At 35.3% G+C, this 25803-nt stretch overlaps 1 protein-coding gene across 1 annotated transcript; it reads right to left on the minus strand.

Moving 5' to 3' along the window:
• Positions 1 to 17917: 17917 nt before the first annotated feature.
• Positions 17918 to 20965, minus strand: LOC134700570 (uncharacterized). Its single transcript, XM_063561947.1, has one exon. It carries the CDS (start codon positions 20963 to 20965, stop codon positions 17918 to 17920), a length of 3048 nt encoding a protein of 1015 aa, XP_063418017.1.
• Positions 20966 to 25803: the final 4838 nt, after the last annotated feature.

A 25803-nucleotide genomic window follows, 5' to 3' on the forward strand; every position in this document is an offset into this window, starting at 1 on the left:
CTATATAACCATTGCTAACTGAGCTAGTACCGTATTCTAGTACCTATATATCCATGGCTAACTGAGCTAGTTTGTTGACAGCACCGTATTCTAGTACCTATATAACCATGGCTAACACCGTATTCTAGTACCTATATAACCATGGCTAACTGAGCTAGTCTGTTGACAGCACCGTATTCTAGTACCTATATAACCATGGCTAACTGAGATAGTTTTCATTATATAGTACCACTAGCGAAGCAGGAGCTGGTTGTCCTTCTAAGGCACTACAGTTTACATATTATCATCACTTGTCGTTCGTTGTGTCGTCGTCTGATAATATTTTACATAAGATAGTACCACTAGTGAAATAGGAGCTGCTAGTCCTTTCTGGGCACCACAGTTTACATTTTCTCATCACTCGGCGTCCGTTGTGTCGTCGTGTGTTAATATTTTACTTATTTTACATAAGATAGTACCACAATTGGAACAGGCTAGTCCTTTCTGGGCACCACAGTTTACATATTCTCATCACTTGGCATCTGTTACAATTTTTACTTATTTTACATAATAAAGTGCCACTGGTAGAGCAGGACCTGCTTTTCCTTCCACGGCTCCACAGATCAGCTATGTTTATCACTACGCATTGTTGTGTCGTCGTCTGTTAACATTTTAACTATTAAGGTATTTTACATAGGAGGTGCTTCTTGCGGCGAAGGAGCTTCTCGTCCTTTCAAGGTACCTCAGTTCAGCTATTATCATAGCTTGGCGTCCATTGTGTTGTCGTCTGTTAACATTTTACATAAGATAGTGTTGCCATTAGTGAAGCAGGAGCTGCTCGTCCTTCCAGAGCACCTATGTTCAGCTATTCTAATAACTTGGCATCCATTGTGTCGTCGTAAGTTGGCAATTTGCTTATTTTACATAATAAAGTGCCACTGGTGGAGGAGGAGCTGCTTGACCTTCCATGGAACCTCAATTCATCTATGACGATCACTTGGCGTCAATTGAGTCGTCGTCTGTTAACAATTTACTGATTTCAAATATGATATTGCCGGTAGTGAAGTGGGAACTGCTTGTCTTTCCATGGCTCCACAGTTTACATATTCTTATCACTTGTTGTCCGTTGTGTTATCGTCTGTTAACATGCTACTTAATTTACATGCGCCATTAGTGGAAAAGGTACTGCACACGTCCTTCCACAACACCTCAGTTCAGCTATTTTCATCACATGGTGTCTGCTGTGTCGTCTTCTGCTAACATTTTACTTATTTCACATTATCAAGTACCACTAGTCGAAAAAGAACTGATTGTCCTCAGTTCAGCTATTATCATGAATGTGCGTCTATTGTGTCTTCGATTGTTAACGTTTTACTTATTTTATATTAAGATAGTGCCATTAGTAGAGTAGGAGCTGCTCGTCTTGATAGGGTACCTCAGTTAATTGTACTATTCTCATCACTTGGCGTCCGTTGTGTCGTCGTCTGTTAACATTTTACTTATTTTACATAATATTGTGCCACTCGTGGAACAGGAACTGCTAGTCCTTCCATGGAACCTCAGTTGTGCTATTCTCATCGTATATTAATATGATGCCACTAGTGAAGCAGGAGATGTTCATCATACCAGGGCGCCGGGTTCTTACCACTTTCCTTCGTTGTTTCATCGCCTGTTTACCATTTACTTATTTGCATAATGTAGTGCAACTAGTTTTACAGGATCTGATCGTCCTGATAAGGACCTCAGTTGTGCTATTCTCATTACCTTAGTTTACTGCACTATTCTCATCACTTGGCGTCCGTTGTGTCGTCGTCTGTTAGCATTTTACTTATTTTACACAAGATAGTGTCACTAATGGATCAGGCGCTGCTCATTCTTCCAGGACACCTCCGTTTAGCTTTTCTCATCACTTGGCGTCCGTTGTGTCATATTTTAACCATTTACTTATTTTACATAGTAAAGTGCCACTAGTGGTATAGGGTATGTCCTAATAGGACATCTCAGTTCAGCTATTCTCATCACTTCCGTTGTGTCATCGTCTATTAACATTTTACTTATTTTACATGAGCTAGTACCACAGGTTGAGCAGGAGTTTCTTAGACTTGAAGATTGCTTGCCCGGTGATGGCGACGGCGTCAGCAATTGTTACTTTTTAGTTTGAACTTTGAATCGATCTACTTGTGATATAACTGACATTGAGGTTGGTAGCGACATTACGTACAGAACTGGTTATGCATGTGCATAATTATGGAAAGTAAACCATCCATAGATTTAATTTCCAATAGTTATAATGGTGAAATACAACCACTTTTTGGTGTAACCATGGCAACAATCTGCATTTATTTGATATGAAAAATTACAAAAAGGGGGGGGGGGGGGGGTGAACATGTCACAAAAGTCTAAAAAATTTGGTCCTAAGGAAAATTTCAATAAATTAGCGTGATACCTTTCCTGACATTATAGCCCTATATATATCAAGAGGTCCAAAATCAAATCATATAGCATTCACTCAGTTTAATTGAAGTCTGGAGCTGGCATTTCAGTTAACTGCTAGTAGTCTGTTGTTATTTATGTTTTATTGTCATTTTGTTTATTTTCTTTGGTTACATCTTCTGACATCAGACTCAGACTTCTCTTGACCTGAATTTTAATGTGCGTATTGTTATGCGTTTACTTTTCAACATCGGTTAGATGTATAGGGGGAGGGTTGATATCTCACAAACATGTTTAACCCCGCCGAATTTTTTGCGCCTGTCCCAAGTCAGGAGCCTCTGGCCTTTGTTTGTCTTGTATTATTTTAATTTTAGTTTCTTGTGTATAATTTGGAAATTAGTATGGCGTTCATTATCACTGAACTAGTACATATATATTTGTTTAGGGGCCAGCTGAAGGACGCCTCCGGGTGCGGGAATTTCTCGCTACATTAAAGACCTATTGGTGACCTTCTGTTTTTTTATTTGGTCGGGTTGTTGTCTCTTTGACACATTCTCCATTTCATTCTCAATTTTATTCAATAAAATTGAATTGAAAAGATCGAGCGACAAATCTGTGTACATAATTTCTAAATCTATGGGTTGTACTGAAAGGGAAAACGGACTATCAAACACGAAAATTGCATATAAAACATGCTAAAACAATATAAATGTTCATATAAACCATCTTTAAAGGCTATATATTATTCTTCAACTATCTAAAAATAAATGTAATTGTACAAAAAACTTTCATATTTAAAAAATTCACCATGGCCATAATGCGAAACTACACCTCTAACTGTGTTTTACTACCTAATTAACAGACTTTTTTCTGGGACAAGTTCGTTTTGTGGGTGGGTGATAAATTAATGACAGGGAATTCATCCTCACTGTAATGACTATCATATTGTAGTGATATAAATCAGTATACTCTGGTCTATTGTTATATATTATATTGATACTTGTATATAACAGTTACATGTGTATATTAGTTTACTCTGGTCTATTGTTATATATTATAATGATACTTGTATATAACAGTTACATGTGTATATTAGTATACTCTGGTCTATTGTTATATATTATATTGATACTTGTATATAACAGTTACATGTGTATATAAGTGCATTCATCCTCACTGTAATGACTATCATATTGTAGTGATACAAATCAATATACAGTTACATGTGTATATTAGTTTCATGCATTTTTAGATCATCTTATTCTACTATTTTACTAGTATAGTGTAGTGCAAGTGCATGGTGGACACGTCACTCATTTGTAATAATTCGATTTTCGTAAAAGAAATGGATCGATTTGAGTAGACATTCGTATTTTCCCGCAAACATGTTTAATCATCCATGCAGTGTTTCCGTTCCTTGAGATTACAAACGTTCTTTAAACATTCTTCCACCTGCATGTGCATAGATAGTAATGATTTTTTTATACTTATTTGTATATACATATAACAAAACATTTCAGTAATATTATTAATTTATCTTGTAAAAGCATTTGACGAGTATATCCATTGAAGAAATGAATTCATAACAAGCGACAAAGAATGTTAGTTTGCACTTGATGTTGTCTACGTATTCATCATGTTTATAGTCCTGTAATATTATATTGTCATTTCAATGTTATATTTAACATTGCCATTAAAGTGCGAGGTTTGGCATGTCACAAAACCAGGTTCAACCTACCATTTTTTTCCTTTTAAAAATGTCCTGTATCAAGCAAGGAAGATGGCCATTGTTATATCATTGTTCGTTTCTGTGTGTGTTACATTTGGACGTTGCGTCGTTTGTTTTCTCTTATTTTTTAGTGTAAAAATTCACTTTGCGATAAGACGTGTCACGGTATACTTGTCTATCCCAAATTCATGTATTTGGTTTTGATGTTATATTTGTTGTTCTCGTGGGATTTTGTCTGATGCTTGGTCCGTTTCTGTGTGTTTTACATTTCAGTGTTGTGTCGTTGCTCTCCTCTTATATTTAATGCGTTTCCCTCGGTTTTAGTTTGTTACCTATTTTTTTGTCCATGGATTTATGAGTTTTGAACAGCGGTATACTACTGTTTCCTTTATTTATAGATCGGTTTAAAACCCAAAACGATTAAGTAATGGAAATCTAGGCAAAAGCAAAACACCGGAATGCCCTCACGGTCTCCCTCTGTAATAAATGATATTATATTATGTCATGTACGATCACCAAGTTGTTTATTTCATTTACTTGACAACTACAGGGTTAGCATAATATTGGATTTTTTTTACTCGATTCTACAATCGTCAAAATTTACATTTTTTTTTCAGAGATTGTAGTGAGATACTGGCCTAGTGTTACTGTGATATTTAACAGCAATTTATAGGTTTACCTCCAATTTTAGATAATTAATATGACGTCTTCAACGTTGATTGTTTGAAACTTATTGTATTGTTTTTATGCCTAACTATGATTTTCGATATTTGCGTCTGTTCGTTCGTCCGTCGTATCGTCCGTCCGTCCTTCCGTCTGTCACACTTCAGGTTGAATTTTGGGGTTAAACATTTTTGTCAATGTAGTTTTTGAAACTTAAAATAGATTTTGCCTACGATATGATATTTTTCATCTTAATGCCAAATGTTAGTGTTCAGTTGACCACAGTTTTACGGTCCACTGAACACTGAAAGAAAACGATAGTGTGAGTGGGGCATTTGTGTACTATGGACACATTTTTGTCTTTCATGTGTTCCTTTTAATCTTAAACTGAACAGTTTTGTGATCCAGCTGCTTTCTAATGGCATCTATAATGGATCCTAATGTAACATCGTTTGTAACATTCATTTTGATTGGTTAATATCACCAATTTTCATAAAATCAATTCACAATCGATGCTATGAAAACGAACGCACAAGCGCAGACGACGAATAACATATTTTAATGTATGTTTTAATGTTGTTTCTGTTAGTGTCATTAGAATGGAAATAACTATATTTGACGGTATCACCCACGTCGACAGAAAGCTTAATTTGCAACCATCAAATCACCAATTGATCGCGTCGTAGTTTAAATACAATACTGTTACATGTATCTCCTAATTCAGTGTTCCAGCTAGGCCCTTTTCCGAGTGGCGCCCTGTGCCCTTTTTACAGTTTCCAGGGCGCCCTGCCTTTTTGGAGATCGATTGCATATTAATTTGTTCGTATATAAGGGAGCTACCATTTGATTTTTATGGGGGGGGGGGGGGGGGGGGGGCTAGGATGAAATTTGAAAAAAATAGGAAGGACAGGAGTTTTGAGTAAAAAAAAAAGGCAGGATGAGACACTTGCAAAAAAAAAGTCAGGATGACAATTTATGTAAAAAAAGTCAGGATAAACTAAAAAAAAAAAAAGCAGGACCAGATGAATTGAAAAATAAAAAGGCAGGACAGAGATTACAACTAAAATAAAATGCAGGACAACATTTTTCATCCTAGCCCCCCCATAAAAATGAAATGGTAGCTCCCTAATATGATATGATACGCTAATTACTAAATTTTACCTGGGGAAAAGTTTGACTTTGTTTACGACCCCAAGCTAATCAACGGTTACAACTGGTGTCATAATCTGTTCTTATAGGTAATCCGTTTATCGGATGGGTCATTTGTAACTTGTATATCGTAACTTCCTCCAATAAAGGAGCACCTCAATCATGAGTATTCCACCACCTTGTAAATGTACATGTTTATCTCTAAATGATTAAAATATAAAAGTCACACTGGTAGACATCTATCATCATTAAAAGGAATATTAAAAGTGGTTGTATATACATATGTATCGGCATAAAAACGTGAGGTAATTCAATGTCATGACATTTAAAATCTAAAATATATTTTCTCGATATTTACAGTTTATTTACATGTTGATCCGCGGAAATCGGTCTTCTGTATATTTGCTGGTTTTATTTAAGATAGTTAGCTTTTATCTGTATACCACAGTGTAGTGTGGCCACGTACCCACGCTTACTGCTTCAAAGGATTTTATTGGGCTAAGTTGTAGTAAGTGTCAGTAAAGTGTGGCGAGATCCACGCTTACTCTGTTATAAACAATGACAAATATTTAGCCTCTTCAATAAAGTGTGGCGAGATCCACGCTTTTGTTGTGTTGACGTATATGTGTTTGTATAAGAAGGCATTATGGATCAGTTAACAAGTGTGGCGAAATCCACGCTCATTTTGTAATAATGTTGAGGTCGCTTCATAGTTGTGTCCCAAGAGTGTGGCGAAATCCACGCTCATTTTGCAATAATATTGAGATTGCTTCGTAGTTTTATCCCTAGAGTGTGGCGTAACCCACGCTCAAGGTATCTATTAAGCTAACTTCATGTTCGATCGATATCATTGAGAATTCTTGACCTGCTTGTGTGTAGTAGAAAGCACAGTCTCCTTGATTGAAATTCTATGTCCATTAGGATTGATTTGTCACATCTGGGTTCCAGTAATCCATTTGTGCTTGAATCAACTATCACTTGGATAAGGCCTACTTCGCTACCGTTGTTTTTGAATTGAATACGGAGCTTTTCGTATAGCATTTGGATATTGCTCAAGATTGATTTTCTCTGGTTCGACAGCGCAGGACAAAGCAGTAGGAAATGTTCCAAGGTTTCATCTGATGTTTGGCACAAAGGACAAGTTCCCAATAATCCTTTGTTTTTTGAATGCTTTGTTCTGTCAGCCATGAGTATATAACTTCCTGTTGCTATTCTTAATTTTACGGGTATTCTCATAGCTTCTTGCATGGAATTACTAGCAGATAGGTTTACTAATACATGTGTCTTCCCTGGTATATATTGAATATTTAAATACTTTAGTGAGGGGTATAGTTTACAATGACCCTCGATAAAATGTTTCCAATACTTTGATACTTCTTTATTTACCATGGTCTTCCATTTTAATTTTTGAATTTGACTGTCTAATACATGTAAAGCTGATGGTAAGTTGTATTTCGATAGAATCGTTTTAACAATGATAAACCAGCTGTGACTATCATCCGTTTTCATAAGTAGTTGTCTGTATGCAATTTGTTTTTCTAAACTATCATGTGGTTGTCTAGATATATTTCCAAATAATGACAAGATCTTTTTATGTATTTGACCCTCTATTGGTAGTTGTCCAGACAGAATGTATATGGCGGGCGTAGCTGTACTTGTTGGTAATGAAAGTAACTGCTTTATACATTTTTTGTGGAATATGTCAATAATATCAAAGTTTTTTCCTGTAGGAGTTACTAATTCCAGGCCGTACAGAAGTACAGGGATGACATAGATGTTAAATATATGTAGTAATGACTGTATGTCCAGTCCATTTTTCCCATGCAAACCAGCTGGCATAAGACTGTACATGGCTCGTCTAGCCTTTTTAACGTTTTCATACAACGGATTAGGATCATCTGGTTTTGATGTGCGCAAGACCCCCATATGGGTTGTTTGGCTAACTATTGGCATTATTGAGTTACCTATACTCCATGGAAAGGAAGGTTCTTTCTGTTTTCTACGATTTGGATATACTGGTAGAATAACACTCTTCACTGGTTGAAGCTTATATCTCTCCCTTCGACTGTAGTTGTATGCCATGTTAATGAGTACCTGTAGTTCCTCGGGGTTGTCACTCATTAGTGCCACATCATCTGCACAGGTTGGAGCTGCGCAGCAAATAGATCCTATTTTTGCTCCTAATCCAGAATACTCGATATCTGTTAGGAGATTGTTGATGTACAGCTTGTACAGGTCAGCGCTCAGTATACCACCTTGTTTTACGCCTTGACATATTGAGAATGGTTCAGATATTAGACCATTAAATTTAACTACACTGCTAGAGTCCATGTGAAGACTATGTATAAGTTTCCATAGTAGTCCATCTACACCTGCTATGTATAGCTTTCGTAGGATACTCTCGTGCGTTACCACATCAAATGCCGATTTAGCATCTAGAAGCGCTATATATATTATTTTACCAGCATCCCTGCATTCTCTAATAAATTCTTCAATGAAGAAGGAGCAATTCATTGGATCTGAGTTCTCAGTAAATCCTCTTTGTAACCTATTTTGTTCTTTCAATATTTTAGGTTGGACCTTAGCCTTTGCTACAGACTCAATTAGTTTCAGCAGTATTGGCATGATAGTAATCCCTCTGTAGTTTGTAGCATTCTTGTTACTTCCTTTGTTCTTGAATACAGGAGTGAGGAGACCCATTTTAAGTATTTCAGGTATTAATCCTAATTTAAATGATGATACTATCATATTTGTTATTACTGTTTGCAGCTTTTCCCCACCATATTTGATATTTTCAGAGGATATGCTGTAAATGTCTGGAGATTTGTTTATTTTCAATCCATTTATGGCGTTTTGAACATCTTTTTCGGTTACAGAGATGGTATTAGTTTGATTGTTACATATATCAATTATATTGTCTAGATCTAAAGCTAACTGTTTGTAATATTCGTCGTCATATTCAGGATCAATTGCTGGTTGAGCTAATTTGTTGAAATGATGTTTCCATCCAACTATAATTTCATTGTCAGATTTATAGATATTATCTTGTACATTCAGTTCGGATATACAATTCTTCAGCTTTCCTTTTTTTTTACCAAGTAACTTGTAAAATATTTGATCATGTTTAGTTCTAGCATCTAAAATTTCTTGTCTATCATTGAGGACTTCCATCGCTATCTCTATTCTACATGTTTTTCGAAGTTGATATTTCGCAGATTTCATATCACAGTATATTTTGTTGTTTGGTGATGTCGGTCTTTCATTTGCTTTCCATTTTGCAAAAGCTTCTTTACATCTTTTACTTGCTTGATTTGTTTGAAAGGATCTTATCTTAGGTTTTTGTTTCTTTCTCTTGTATACATTGGGTTTAGGAGCTGATTCTATTGCTGCATTTTTCATAATGGTATTAACTTGTGTCATAACTTTAGTTAGCTCATCACCCGATTGAATCTCACTTTAAATGGCTGTTAGTGACTTGTTAATATTCTCCTCGTATAGATTCACGTTAATAGTACTCCATTTAATTTTTCTATTGGTAGGCAATATTTTTGTACTTTGTTGCCTATGTTCTATTTTGACGTTTAGTCTGCAGGTTATAGGATAATGATCAGAGACTAAAGAACTACAGGAGTCAAGTTTAAGATAACTGGAATGGTTCTCAAACAGCTCTTTGTCTAGTAATATGAAATCGATAGAAGATATTTCTTCATGCTTGTAGTTTATGAATGTTCGGCCCAGATCTTTTGTATATAAGCTATGGTCCTCCATTAGTGCTTTGACTGCCTCGTAGCGTTTTGATTCACTTTTGTCAATTATGTTTTCATTTATATCGCCACCTATAACAATATGATGTGTGTTATTGTATTGAGAGCAGAGCGAATGAAGTTGTTCAGTACAATCTAGAAATTCAATCAATTTTTCGACTCTATTATCCTTGCATGGCATATAAACGCAAATCACTAGAATGTCTTTACCACATGTATTTGTTATTTCAATACATTGGATTCTGTTATAAGTACAGTCTACCTTAGTGATTTTGTGATCGATAGTCTTTTTCCATAATATGCAAACTCCACCGTATCCTCTTGGTAAGTGGGTAGGTGGTAGCGGATCATCGGAATCAACTGCTTTTCCAATACCATTAAAATCAACATGAATATTTTCTAAAAGTGGTAGCTGACAGTCGAATAGCCAGTGTTCTTGCAGCAACACAATATCATAGTTAAAAAGAATTTCAGAGAATAGTGGATCACAGGTTTTAATATTTTACAGTTAAAAGATAAAATGTTTAAATGGTAAACTTTAAAATCGCTATTTACATTTCTCGTTGCTGTAGGTACTAACTTCCGTTGTGTAAAAGTCTTTCCTGATGAAAAAAATGTTGATCCCTATAATTGTTTAATCCTGGCCTGGGCACCTCAGTAGGTGTGTATAAAATTGGACAACCATGAACAAGTTTCGATCTATCTTGCAAATTTATCATACCCGGTGTAATCATATCTGAGTTATTCGTTAAAGAAGGTTGATGTTTTTGCATTGCTTTCCCTTCTTTATTGCTTGGTGTGTAATAATTATATTGCAATGATTGATATACCCGATTTTGAGGAGGCTGTTGTACGACATTTATTGCTGGAGGTGGACGAGAGACATGATACTGCGGAGGCTGATGTGCTCTATTTATTGTCGGTGGTGGATGAGAGACATGATACTGTGGAGGCTGATGTATGACATTCATTGCCAGAGGAGTAGCCTCAGAATTTCCAACAGTGCCTCTATGTACTGTGTTTGTGTTGGTATACACATGTTCCTTTGCAAGTGTTTCATTTGTGTTCCCTTTTGGCAGCATATCATTTATTACGGTTGACTGTACAGGTATTTGTTCGCTTTCGAGTTGGTTTATTTGAGCATCTACTTTCTGCAGTATGAGCTTTGTCATTCTTTCTCGCATAGCTAGTAGCAAATTATCTGTTTCAGTGACACATTTCTGGTGACAGCAGTTTTGTACTGGTGAGTTGGTATCTGTTCTTTTGGCTTCAGACTCGGTATCTTCTAGTACAACTATTTTTCTGTTAAGAATTCTTATTGTGTTGTCTAGTTCTTTTATTTTAGTTTCTTGCATGAGAATGGTAGATTGAAGGCGGATATTTTCAGCGTTAAGTTCTGAATTTCTCATTTCCCTCAATCGGATGTCGTCTTCTCGTTTCTTTAATTTTAACTCTAGTTGTCTTAAGTCTTTAAATTTAATTTGTTGGTCATCAGTAGGTTTGTTCTGATTTGTACATACATCTTCTGTTTTGTTATTAGGTGTTATACTTTGTTCAGCAATTGTGCTGTTTTTTGGTTTGCTGCTTGTATTTGAGTTCTTTTTTGTTTTTTTTGTTCTTGAAATATTGTCTGCTTGTGCTTTTTCTACTGTCATATCATTGTCAATACAGATTAATGGAGTTTCAGTTTGACTACCATATGGTGTTTTGATGATTGTTTCATCATGCTCATTATCAAGTTCCTTTGATGTATCATAACTTGAGTCTTTCTTGACTTGCTGATCTTGTATTTCTAGGCCAAAGCATGCTTGACATTTTTGTGTTGTGCAGTTTGTAGCTATGCATGTTAAGTGTACAATATTGTTACAGCTATCACAGACAGTTTCATCTGAATCTAATATATTATTGTCACAATTAGAGCATATTTGCTCAATTCTTTCTTCATTCAGTAGTATCTCTGCACTGGTTGCCATTTGTGAATTTATTAAGGCTAAACATTTTTGTGTTGTATTCATCATGCTAATGTTGTCAATTTCATGAGTATTAGTTTGGAGTGATGTACTTGAACAGGTGTTTTCAATAGCAGTGCTAGTTGGATTTGGACAGGATGAACATGTGTATGACGTGTTGTTATTACTTTCAATTTTGTCAATATCAATCCGCCTAAGACCTTCACACATATAGTGCACCCACATTTGGCAATTGTTGCACTGTACAGCCCTTGTGATAACATTTCTATTGCATTTTCTACATCTGGTTTTAATGTTGTTATCGGTTGATCTGTTATCTAATATGTATTTCAATTGATCTTCCAGCAATTTATTAATAGTACTAGTATTCATTTGTTGGTTATTTACATAGGTATTACATATCATGCCGTGGATTATTGGTAATTCATTTTCAATAAAATGAGTTATGGATTTTCCATTAATCAATAAGGTAGCTTTTGTTGTATAGGCATTTATGGTATAGGATTGACCGCTTTTTAGTTGAACCTTAAATGTTTTTTGGACTAATACACCTCTTCTATCGTGTTCAGATTGAAATGTAACTTCACCTGTCGAAATCGGATAGCATTGATAATAGCTAGATATTGCAGCAATAAATAACTCGAATGTTGCCAGATCTAATGTAACTGTGAGCCCTCCACTAGTCATTTTATATGAGATATCAGTCCTCTTTGCTGATTCTAGTTTGTTTTGTAGAACTTTATCTATATCAAGAGAGTATGTTTTGGTTTTAGTCTGATTTTGTACTTGATTGACATGGTTGTTATCCTGTATAGTTTTTGAATCAACAACTATTTTTTCACTGTTATTAGTGACTAAGGCCATTCTGATAAGTAACCCATTTCAAAGTAGAATAATTTTATTCAGCTAAGTGTGGCGTAACCCACGCTTACTTTGTGTTGTTGGTTTATTATGTTTGTTTTTTTTTGGTTTTTTGCACCAGTTCTGTCGTTTTGCAGTTTAGTGTAGTGAAACCTACGCTCACTGCTCTAAAGTACGAATAGGGAATATAATTCAAGGTTATTCACAGCTTTGCATATAGCTTACAGCAAAAGTATCTATTGACCAAACTCCTGTTGGTAGACTAAAAACTATGTACACATATATATATATATAGCAATAAAATCTTTCAAGTGTGGATACAGATGTTAATAACAGTTTTGAACATGTACCAATATAGTGTGGCGTAACCCACGCTTACTATAAATAAAGAAGCAGCATAACTAAATGTTGTATTTATTGGTTGTATCTAAAATATATTATACAGTGTAGTGTGGCGTAACCCACGCTTATTGTATTGTACAATGCAGGTACACAGCTTGTTTAATTAGAAGTTTCCCAACAGTCCTTAATTATTTGTTGTTCAATTTTTCTTAACCAAACTTTTGACAGTAGCTGTCGTGGATGTACACCATCAAAGTACAGTTCAAACCTATGCTGCACCCGTCTTGTGACTCTGTGGCGATCACCTTTCCTGTGCTTTTGTATTAATGTAAGATCAGAGCTAAATTTTGGAGAGTAGGAGATATTGCTTGTGTTAACTTCTCTGATTTTTCTGTTAACACTGACTATTTGTTCTTCTAAATCTTTGTCGTGTTGATAGAAACTTTGAATCTGATTTTTACTTATTCCAGCAGCCCAATTCCAATTGACAATTGAATATAAAGGTATTTCCAGTATCGTTACTTTAGACCCTGGGTGTGCTTTGATGCATTGTGAAATTAAATTAGCTTCGGCTATTATATCGTCTACAACTGAATCGTCATGGGTTCTTAATGATATGTATCGCCCGTTTTTTATAGTAAAGTCACATGTACCAGCCCATACATATACCCATATATTTCCCTCTTCTTGTATTAGGTCGTTTATGGAGCTCTCCAGCCACTCTCTACACTCTCTAATTCTAGCACCTTTTCTACAAAACCAAGTAAAATCTCGCTCTGTAGTTGTTGATGCTTGGGATTCCAAGTTATACCCCTTACTGTCAGTGATTATAATGGGAGTATATGTTTTAGTCCCAAGGGGGGCGAGCCTGCTCCTTTGCAGAAATTTGGTTAATTTTCTTTGAATTAACATGTATGTTGAGATATAATATAGAATATATATGTTTCTGTTTATGGTATTGTAATCAAGGTATGAAGTAACTTTAACTTTGTTTTGAAGTTCGCGGACAGGAAGTGCACGGACCCCGCGAAAGTCAAATTGAGTTGTGTGATATTCGTCTCAACTGCTTCTATTTCAGATAAAAAGTGTATATATATTGGCTTGTTTTGTAGTTTTTCATAAATGTCACAAGATTGTTTGTTTTATATGTTCAATAACACACTATACAACACAAAAATCATAGAATATTCCCTGCACCGCATAAATGTGTCAACCACCACATTAGTGATCATCAACATTAATTCATTCAATAGAATCGGTCAGTCGGCGAAATAATGTGCGTACAACAACTTGGGCACAATTTGCGATGTTTGCCGTAGTTTCATGGAGGAAACGTATTGACAGAAAGTTGAAAACCATAATAAACTCGTTGAAGACATCGTTTTACTTGTTTTCCATGAAAAAAACAAAAAATTCAGACGTATTTGTCATTGACTGCCTTCATTTTTGATACGAAAATAACAAAATCGGCCGCCATATTGTGATCATATTTACATCATATTTACGTGCTGTTTATAATTCTCCAAAGAAGGAGCACACCCTTATAAAGAAAGATAACTCAATCTGATTTTTTTCCTAGCATTTACATATTCTACAGTATTATTATTATTGACTTTATTTCCTCTTATAGTGCGGTGACAGAAGTGTAAAAAGACGTCTAGATCGCGAGTTTAATCTCCCCAAATAACACACGGCTAAAAATGGTCTTAACTTAACGACAAAAATGTCTTCTTTCGGTTTTGCCCTGTCGTCAAAATTTCGTACGGTCACATTTTTCTAAAAAGTCGTTTTAATGACTAGTAGTATATTGGAGAGTTTCAATCCCCCTTTTTCAAAATGAAAAATTGTGTATTTTTGCTTAATTTAATTGAAATAGTTTTTCCTGGAGCTATTTTTATATGTCAAAATATTCTATTCCGTATTTTATTTTATTTTAATCTATAAAATTTGCGAAGTTTGGACTGTTCAAAATTGAGGTAATTTTAATTGCAAATTTAGACACAAACTTCAGTTTCTTCTTCATAGTAGTTATAAAGATTATCCCATTATATTTTAAGCATGTAGTAATTCATAAAACTAATAAGTGATAAAAATTTCGGAACTAAAATATGAAAGAAACCTTAAGAAATCAATGGAATAAGAATGAGGAAAAAACTTCAATTTCAACACGGAACTGAATCACTTGCCTTCCGTCACATTTTGTGTATTAGTCAATAATTTGCTCTCAACTGATACATGGAATTACTACCTTTTTCGTAATTATATACACATATTTTCATTATTGTACACTGATATATGCCACATACGTTGTTTGAATATGTTTATATTCTATGTTTTTTTGTTATAAAACAACAAATATACTTTGTCAGAAAAGTCTTATTGTAAAATCAAAATAATTGACGGATAGTTTCAGTAAATATTCCGTGATATATTAAGTCCGTTGCAACTTGCTCCATTAAGTTCAAAGAAAAGACAAAAGTCGTTAAATTTTATGCAGTGGTTAAAAAAATCCACTGAAATTTGAATCAGATGAGCGTATTAAGAATGTTTTATCCGTGTCAGATAAGGTTAAAGTTAAAACAGGTTCCCGTCCATCTTTTAAAATTCAAGCACTGTCATTTTGATAGCATTACAAATTATTTGCTAACTTAACGAAAAAAAAAAATCCAAACCCATGAAAGCAGATATCTCAGATCACGATACTGCATTTACTAAAAAAAAAAATGGCTATTGAAAAAAATTTAATGGTAATTCCCATGACACCGTTACTTGATAAATATAGATTTTTCCTTCCTGTTGAAGTTCAGATTTAAAACATTCTACTTGTAAAATGTAGTCTAAACTCATTTCGGCTGTTGTCTGCTCTATGCTCGGGTTGTTGTCGCTTTGACATTCACCATTTCCTTTCTCAATTTTATCATTAGATTTTTATGGAAATTCAGTTGCCAAACAATTTCAACAAGTTCAAGGCAAATATAACAATATTTAGTAGCAAAAAACTATTTAAGATGCCATATCAGCTGCTAGTCAATTGAAAACTGACCTCGGAATCTCAATGTCAACTGTAATAGATACAAATTACGGACAGATGTTTCATTCCGCTCATGTATGCTTAGAAAAGACATCGAGACTCTACAGAATAATACCCAACTTCGGATGAATTGTCTCTTCCTTCTTCAATTCAGCCAATGCCTTCGTATTTATCGCAATTCATTTTATGGTTACTCGATGAAATTGCATACAGCCAAGACTATCAACTGTTGAGTCAGTCGTTTGTGTGGCCTTTTTCTCCCCTCCTTTTCATTTAGGATTGGCATTACAAATGTACCATGAGTTTTGTTTAAAACACCTTGTTGAAACTTTGAATGCCAATGGATTTTATGCTTCTAAAATTGAAGTGCGACGCTAGTACGCTACCTAATGTGTTACCAACCATGAACATGAGCGAATTCAAGATAGTGTTGGTCTGGGATAATGTTTCCCCCGTGAGTATATTTGCAGACAAGCATATGGAGGCCATCGCACTTTCCAGAAACCCCTTTAGAGCTCTGTTAAATTTTGGATAAATTGATAGGGATGGTTTGAAGCTGTTATTTTTTATGAACAAATGTCTTAGATTTCCTACATTACCTTGTCTGTACTTGTAAAGAAAAACTCAAGATAAGGTGTTTGCTTTGAGCAGAACCTTTCACGTGCAGACCTGTGGCCATGAGTGAAATGTGTAGAAATATTAAAACATGTCTTGTGACGGTTGATGAAAAAAAAATGATGGGATGACGGTTGATTAGGTATAAAGCTTTTTGCACTGGTACACACGGTCCCAGGCCCCAGGTTAGGGGAGTGTTGGCGCGCCCTTAAAAAAGTTATACCTCGCCACATTCTGTATGTGTCTGTTTCAAGTCACGAGACGGTAATGCAGTGTTTGCCGTTTTTTTCTATAAACTATATTTGTTTCTTTCTTATTTATTTTGTATATTAATCAAGTCGATAGATTTTTCGTTTGTTTTACATTATTCATTTCGGGAATTGAAGACTATGCAGTATAACTTTTACTCATTGTTGAAGTCCGTACGGGACCTATAATTGTTAATGTATGTCTCATTTGGTCTCATTTGGAGAGTTACATGTAATTGTCTCATTTGCAATCATATCACATCTTCTTTTTCTTATATGAAATACTTTTAAAGTTTGTGGTACGTTGCAAGGAAAAAAAGGGGGGATATAGGTACAAAACATATGATATAATAGATATTTACCAGAGTTAAATACACAACAACAGATTATACTATGAAAGCAGTAATAATTGTGAAAAACAACCAAAAACAATGAGTTGTCTATAAAAAACCTGAAGTATCCACAAATTCAATTTGAGGTCATTTTTGACTGAAGAGTTATATTGCTTTGGTTTGATACCTCAACCAAAATGATAGTTTAGAAAATAATTTTAAAGTATTGCCCTGCATGACACTTGATTTTTTAACCGAAATTGAAATTTTTCATAAGGTTAAGATGCTCAAAACATTTAATAGGTTGAAAACTTGATTTTTGAAGTTTTGTTTATAAAACGTCGTTTTAGGAATTTTTTTAATAAAAAAAATCTCAATGATTAAGGTTAATGTATAATAACAAACTTAATAAAGCTAAAACAGTATCATTTGTATTTAGGTATAGTTTAGAAATAGAAAAAAATGTCAAAATTCAAACCCTCCCAAATTTTCAAAGATTTTTACATATGACCTTTGACCTCAATTTGAAAAAAATGTGACCATATCAAGTCATGACGACATGCATAGTATTATAGTACACGATTTCCTCTTTCCAATGATATATTATATAGGTGTGTGTTCGGTGGGGAGATTAAATTCAAAAAAATCTGCCTTCAGTCACCGCACTATTATACAGAGATTATATCATAACATATATACACATTAGAAAAAAAAATACAAAAAAACCAAACATATTTAGACAGTTCGAAGTATCAAAGGCACATATTTAAGCAATTTTGATTGTCGCTAATGATCATCAGTTTATCGATAAAAGAGTTTGCATGTGCTGTAGACATGCTGGACACAAAGTTTTGAGAATGCAATACTCTCGTCGTCATCAAGCTCGTATATAGTGTCACAGGATAGAATAGTGGCTGTGAATTCTAGGGACGATAGGCTGTCCATATAGACACTAAACTGTATTGGGTTTATGTTTATAATGTCTCTCCACATTTCATTTCTGTAATCGAGAACAAAATCACATGAGCATAGTATATGTTCTAAAACGTTTGTAAACAGTTTCCCGCATTTTTCACATAGGAGTTGTTCAGCTTCAACACGAACAATAGCACACAAGTCGATAATGTACTTTGACGCTACTCTTAGATCTGGATATCTCTTTGCAATTATCCATGCTTTATGTAACTTAATGACTGGATGGATAAGTTTGAAAAAGTTAAAGTCACTGTCGTTTGAAATTCTTTCTAGCCACTTCAATTGTTCAGTCTTGTGAATGTTTTGCGACACTACATTGTTCCAGACAATTTTTGAAGGAAAAGATCCAAGTTCAATAAGATTTACAACATATTGCAAGAGATTGTACTTAATAAATAGTCTATACATATCAGGAATGAAACCAAGCTGATTGTCCACACACGTGTATTTAAATTCTAGCAGTCTGGCCATCATTATCTGCTTTGGTAGATGAGATGAGTTCAGTCTACATAATCTGCCGAAAAATAAAAGTTTGTATTTGTCAATATAACACTCCATGCAGAGCCATCCAAGAAGGCTGGTACATTTGTCTGATCTGGACCTTTTAGGTAGTCCTTGTACTGCTTTACATACGAATCTGTGAGCTCGTTCGAGTAATAGTAATTCAGATTTGGTAAGATTGTTCCACAGTTCGCAACCATAAAGTGCCCTTGTATAAGCTAATTGGTTTACAATTTTCAAACATGTAGATGTATTCAAGATAGCTGGATGGACACCAGAGTTCATAATGGAAATAGTAGTTGCACGTAACATATGACACGCATTTATCGTTTGTTCCATAGAATTAAAGCTACTCTCTAAGAGAATACCGACATGTTTAGTAGATTTGACGATTGGTATTTCTGAACCATATAGAAAGAGTCTATCAATAGTGTTGCTTTGGCACTTTCCATATAGTAATACATGACTCTTACTGGGTGAAAACTTGAAGGCCCACCGCTCACTAAACAACTGGCAAATGTTTATTAGGGTTTGCATTCCTTTGTTTGTAGGAGACATCAGAGCTATATCGTCCGCTTGTACAGAACATGCGACTCTTATGTCATAGAGAATTGTACCGTAACTCGTTTTATTCAGTTCAATAAGTAAGTCGTTGATAAAAGCTAAGTAAAGAACGGCTGATAACACACCTCCTTGACGCACTCCTCGTTGTAGTTGAAACCATCTCGACAGTTTATTATTGAATAAGATTGAACTTTTCATGCCACGATACATTTCATCAATCAGAAGCCAAAATTTTCCACAAACACCGTATTCTTTTAATTTTAGTAGGAGAGCGTCATGCCACAATGAATCAAATGCCTTCATACTGTCCATCAGAACAACAATGACTTTGCTGTTGCGTTCGATATAGTGTCTTATCATCTCCTGCATAGTAAACGATGCATGTGTACTGCATAACAATTTCTGATAAGCCATTTGTGTCGGATGCGGAAAGTTTTGTTGAAGAGGTTCTAAATGAGGTACGAGTATTTTCTCGAAAATCTTCGATATGCAGCTTGTTAGCGATATACCTCGGAAAGAATTTGGGTCAGTTTTGTCTTTATTCCCACCTTTGAACAGTGGAATTATAACACTTGATTTCCAATCAACGGGTATATAACAGTTTTGAATTATCAAATTGAATAAGGCGCACAAATGTTTTTGTAGTTGTTTTCCACCATACTTCACGTGTTCGTATGAAACCTTATCCAAACCAGTAGATTTATTATTCTTTAACTTTTTACAAACATTATAGACTTCGTCATATTCAAACTCCGTAATATTTTCACTAACTGCTTTAAAGCAGTTTCGAATATCAGCAATTGTTTGTTTCATATGTTGTTCTCTTTCAGGATTGAGCAAAGTTCTATCGGTTTTGAATATAGATTCAAAGTGGTCGGCCCAAGCCTCACATATATCATTATCATCTGTATATGTACGTCCATTCACACGAAGTTCACGGCAAATAACTTTTTGTTTTCTTCGACTTTTTAGAACTGACCATACGTATTTCTGGTCTGAGTCTATAGATTCTTCGAGTTTTTGTGCACAGTCTTTCATATAAGCATTATATGCGAGTTCTAATTCCTTCCTGAAATCTCTTTTAGCGTCCTTGTATGCTTTGAAGAAATAGTTGTTTCTATTGTGTATTTTGCCGTTTGCAATCCAATCTGCACGACGCTTTCTCATATGTGCATGATTAATTTTGACAGTGTTCGTCCAATACGGTTTAAGATGTTTGACGAAGCTCTTATGTGGTAATGTATCATGATCAGCAGTCATTATTGCATCGACAATAGTCTTGTAGTATGACTCAATAGTTGCTGCGGTTGCAGGTGATGATGGTGCACAGACACTCCAAAGATTTTGAGAAACGGCAAAGGAATAGTCCGTGATTAAATTAAGTTCAATCGCCTTCGTCCAAGCAACTTTTTCACTTAACTGTGTTAAAAGTGGATTCTGATTTAAATTGTCTGATCTACGGTAACCGTTAAGTTCCATCGTGCATATTATAGGTTTATGGTCCGACACGTTGAATATATCTTCATCAGGAATAAAAACTTCGGATATATAACAAATGTTCTCTCTTTGAGTTATTATGTGATCTATAGCAGTTTTTGGACCACCATCGTAAGACTGAAAGGTATGTATAGGACCAATGGCAAAACTTAGTGTATGAAGTGAGACACTACTAGTCGCCTCTAAATGAGAATTCAGTAAGTTACTCCTTTTGTCATTCACAAATTTATATCGCGGTCCTTCTATCTTGCAATTGAAATCGCCCAATAAGAAGACAGTTCCAAGGTTTGTATAAGCACGGTAGATATCCATTAGATATTCCAATTCATCCACAAACAAATGAAACGGCTGTGTCGTAGCAGGTAAGTATACGGAAATTAGGAAAACACTAGGTTGACCCGGAAACTGTATTTCAATACCACATATTCGATTACTTTCAATATCAAGTTCTACTATGAACGGACACAAATAGTTCGACACTAAAAAAGCAACTCCACCACGAAAGTTACAGTTGTACAATTCAGGATGATACTCATCTACACTTTTCCCGTACGCTCGATAATTCGAATCAACTGTGTTCAAAAAATGAAATTGAGATTTCCGCAGCCAATGTTCAGCTATTGCAATCACGTCAATTTTCAATTCGCTCAAAATATTTGTTAAGTAAGGCGCTGCGGACATAATACCGCGACAGTTCCAGCATGCAACTTTCAAATCCATGATTTTGTATGTGGGTCTTGCGTGATATCCTTTTCTGATCTAAACACAGACCAAGGAAGCCAGTCTTTCATGAAAACTCCCGGTGGCCAAAAAGACGGATCACGAATCTTACATTCATCTTGGGCGTCAATATTCACTTGTGCTGAAGCGGTCCTTCTCGTTTGCTTATCAAAATAACGTAGATGAGTTACTCGAATGTCATTTTGTGATAAATACGTCCTCATTCCGGTTTCAGTAGACGATTTATTAATCCCACCTATATAAAACCGTTTAACTTTACGAATAGAGTTTTTGACAAAACCACTAAAAATTGACGATTGAGTTGGACGACATGTAGATCGTGGGAAGTGTACTGGAATCGATCGATCGCTTTCATCTTGCGACATTTTTGATTCAGCATAAGACGAAGAACGGTTATGTTTTAAACTTTGCTTTGTTATATTAGCAGGCATTTCAATTATCACATCGTTGCTGTCATTTGAGACGTTAACGTTGATCTTGTTGTGTCTTGATTTTTGGTTTACTGAACAAGTAGAATGTATGCCTTCAGGTTCTGTATTGTTTGTGTTGTTTACAGTTCTATGCACATCTGGCGGCGCTAGTTCACTAGAGCAGTAAGAAGAGTTCACTGTAGATATATTATCCATTTGGTCCATTTTTGTTGTCAGGATGTCGGCATAACTCTTGCTAGTCTTGTCGAGGCAATTAACTTCCTTTTCTGCTTTGCTCAACCGTTTGCGAATGTCCGTTATGGACTGAGAAAAAGATGTGCTCTTTTCTTGTGTTGATGCTAATGTATCATTTATTTCCTTAACTTTGTCATTAAGCAGGTCAGTTTTAGCTTTTATACTCTGAACACCTAGAAAACGTGTATCACTGATCTGATTGATTCTCGATGATTCAATTTTGACATCGTTTTGAAGCCCCTTATAGTTCTTTGATAGTATCGCTGTGTCGTTCTTGAGTTTTTCAGATTCATGTTTCAGCTGATCCAAATCCTTCGCAGAAGTACTTAGCTTTTTGTCAAGATCAGACGAAGCCTTTTCTAATTTGGAGATAACTGCATTATGTGAGTCACATTGAGAACTCTGTTGCGTAAATCTAATCTTAAACTCGCTAAGCTGATGATTTGAGTTTTCGCACGTGTTTCGCAATGCAGTTATTTGATTTTGAAAGTTCTTGAAACGTTCCTGATTTTTAGAAGTAATATCAAGTAACTCTTTGTTTTCCTTTGTCAGCTTGGATACTGTATTATTAAGGTATTCGATTTCTTGGATATGATCCCCTTTTAAGGAGTTGACCTCTCGTTCTAGCCGAATAACAGTGTCTTTAAGTCCAAGAGAAGTAATAAAAAAATCAGAATGCGATTCATCCTCCGCGACAGATTGTTTTCTAGAATACACGTTCTGAGATTTCACATTCAAAACTAACTTCAAGTCATCGTTATATTCACCCCTCGAAGCCAAGTGTAACAGATAGCAATCGTTTCCGAGTTTACTCTCAATGGGTTCACTAGATGGTTTTCTCGGACCGAGTCTCTTTTTAAGACTAGCGTTCCTGTATGGAAAACATTGTTGGCGCTTGGCAATATTTAGTAACTCATATCGAATCGTTTCAATGTCGATATTACGTTCCCTGCATTTGTCTACTAAATTCGAAACAAAAGTATCTCTAGGCAGCGAGGCAAGGGTATCATTCATATAATTGATAATGCATGTCTCGTCAGTTTCAATTTGCGTGCTAGTAGTATTTGAATGATACGGTAGATTGTTTATAAATATACATTGAGATGATGGAAAGTCGGTACTCTCGGATAGGAAGCTTTGGTGGACCAAAAGGTTACTAGGTGGTAATTCAGTCAGTGTATGTGTATCCATTATAGTTTCGTCACCCATTGTGATGATATATGACAATAATTAGAAGATAACGGTAAGTTTTGTTACGTTACACGTAGACCGTACTGTAGAGTCCAAAGTCCAACCTTGATGAACGGATCGATATACCGTTGTTCTGTCGTTTAATTTCACTCTTAAGTGTTGTGAGTACTTTTCACGTGTTGTGATATGTATAATGTTTTCTTCTGTTTATAATATAAGTCAATAGAATTGCATAAAATATAAACTCACGGCACGATTTGATCCAAAAACAATCTTAGAAGATGGTAAATCCATACATGTTATGAAATTGTCACAAATTGTTATGATAAATCCACATAATTCAGAGCTCTAGAAAACGATACTTCCATAACAAAGGGAGACAACGCTCTACATACTTCTTGTTTAAGAATATATATGTTTAGGTATTTATTTTGAGTTATGGGAAAAGTTAAAGAGGGTCTTAGTAGCAGTGTTGGTAGGGTGCCTTGGTCATCTTTTTCTATATTCTTTATTTTTGATGCAATTTTTCACTGTTGCTATATATCCTAAAGTTGTGCAATTTACTGAGCACAGCTGTTTTGTGCTGTATTGCCATTAAGCACAGCAGGGGTAGAAAGGTGAAACTGGTAAAATGTGGCAGACCATAGAAACAGTATGAAACAGGTCACCTTTCAAAACATACTGCATATAAAGTTCAACTGTGCCAAGCAATGATAAAAAAAAAACTTGTGTGACAAGCTGCTTGACAAGTTTTTCAGCCTTAAAAGTAGAAAGATAGAGTTCTATATGTGCTAATGATGTTGTTCTTGTATAACCTGTGATTCAACGAATAAACACAATATTTGATTAACATCTTTTATTAAAATATGCCCTTTTCATATTATCATAACGCGCGTTAAATGCCCTTTTCAGGATTGGCATCCTGCCCTTTGGAAATCCTAGCTGGAACACTGTAATTGTTATAAACAAAGTATATGCACGTGGCTAGTGTTATTGATTTGTAGAGTGAAAACATTGGCCTCTTTCAATAAACCTACCATTTTATCCTTGGAGAAATTGATTTAAGAGAATATAAAAAAGAAGATGTGGTATGATTGCCAATGAGACAACTATCCACAAAAGACCAAAATGACACAGACATTAACAACTATAGGTCACCGTACGGCCTTCAACAATGAACAAAGCCCATACCGCATAGTCATCTATAAAAGGTCCCGATAAGACAATGTAAAACAATTCAAACCCTCTTTTTAACGAACATAGAGTTTTGAACTACATTTGTTACTCGTATTCGTTGACTCGTGCATCGGAATTCATATATGTACCGGTTGTTTTCTGTTTGCTTGCTTTTCTTTTTTATGCTGTATGTATGTGTGTATTTGAGCGAGGTTTAATATAGCCTAAGGCTTTATTTGTTTTGTTTATTGGAGTGGGTATATCAGTTGTTGTCGAGCCTGCGACAAAAAGAAAGCTCGACATAGGGGTAGTGATCCGGCGGCGGCGGCGGCGTTAGCTAACTTCTTAAAAGATTTATAGTTAAGTAGGTGGAGGACCTGGATGCTTCATTCTTTGCATATGGATGCCTCATGTAATGAAGTTTCCGTCAGTCACATATCCAATGTCCTTGACCTCATTTTCATGGTTCAGTGGCTACTTCAAAAAAAAGTTAAGATTTTTTGTAATGTTAAATTCTCTCTTATTACAAGTAATAGGATAACTATATTTGGTTTGTGCGTACCTTGCAAGGTCTTCATGCCCGTCAGACAGTTTTCACTTGACCTCGACCTCATTTCATGGATCAGTGAACAATGTAGTTGTGTGTGTATCAGAGCGGGGTATACCAGCTCTTTGTATGAGAACAGGGTATAGTTTAGTAGGTTTTTTATTTGAGCGGGGTAAAGTATAGAGGTTTTGTGTATTGGAGCGAGGTATACTTTATTTGATGTGTGAATTGGGTATCGGAGCCGGGTATAGTATAGCGGTTTTGTGTGTATTGTATTGTAATGGTGTATAGTATAGAGGTTTTGGGTATCGGAGCCTGGTATAGTATAGCAGTTTTGGGTATCGGAGCCGGGTATAGTATAGCGGTTTTGTGTGTTTTGTATTGTAATGGTGTATAGTATAGCGGTTTTGTGTGTCGGAGCAGGGTAAAGTATAACGGTTTTGTGTGTATTTGAGCGGGGTATACTATATTTGCTTTGTGTGTATTGTATTGTAACGGTGTATAGTATAACGATTTTTGTGTGTATTTGAGAGGGTTGTGGAATAGAGGTTTATGCGAATTGCGGGAGAATGTCAAATTTTGGAAATTTAGTTGTAATGGCATTAATCATGGCGAGGCTGTATTAAACAGAAAATACAGTATCATTCAAATTTTATATATAGAGATTCAATAAATAATTAATTTTGTACAAACACCACACAACATAAACAATGTTTGAACTGTGATTAAGTTCAAAAGTAACAACAAATTAACAACAGTCAGTCTTTGCAGACGACACATGATTTATATTGAAAATAGTCCAGAAAATGAAAAGTTTACAACGAGTTGTT

Source organism: Mytilus trossulus, unplaced genomic scaffold (genome assembly GCF_036588685.1).
Source record: "Mytilus trossulus isolate FHL-02 unplaced genomic scaffold, PNRI_Mtr1.1.1.hap1 h1tg000158l__unscaffolded, whole genome shotgun sequence".
Lineage (NCBI taxonomy): Eukaryota > Metazoa > Mollusca > Bivalvia > Mytilida > Mytilidae > Mytilus > Mytilus trossulus.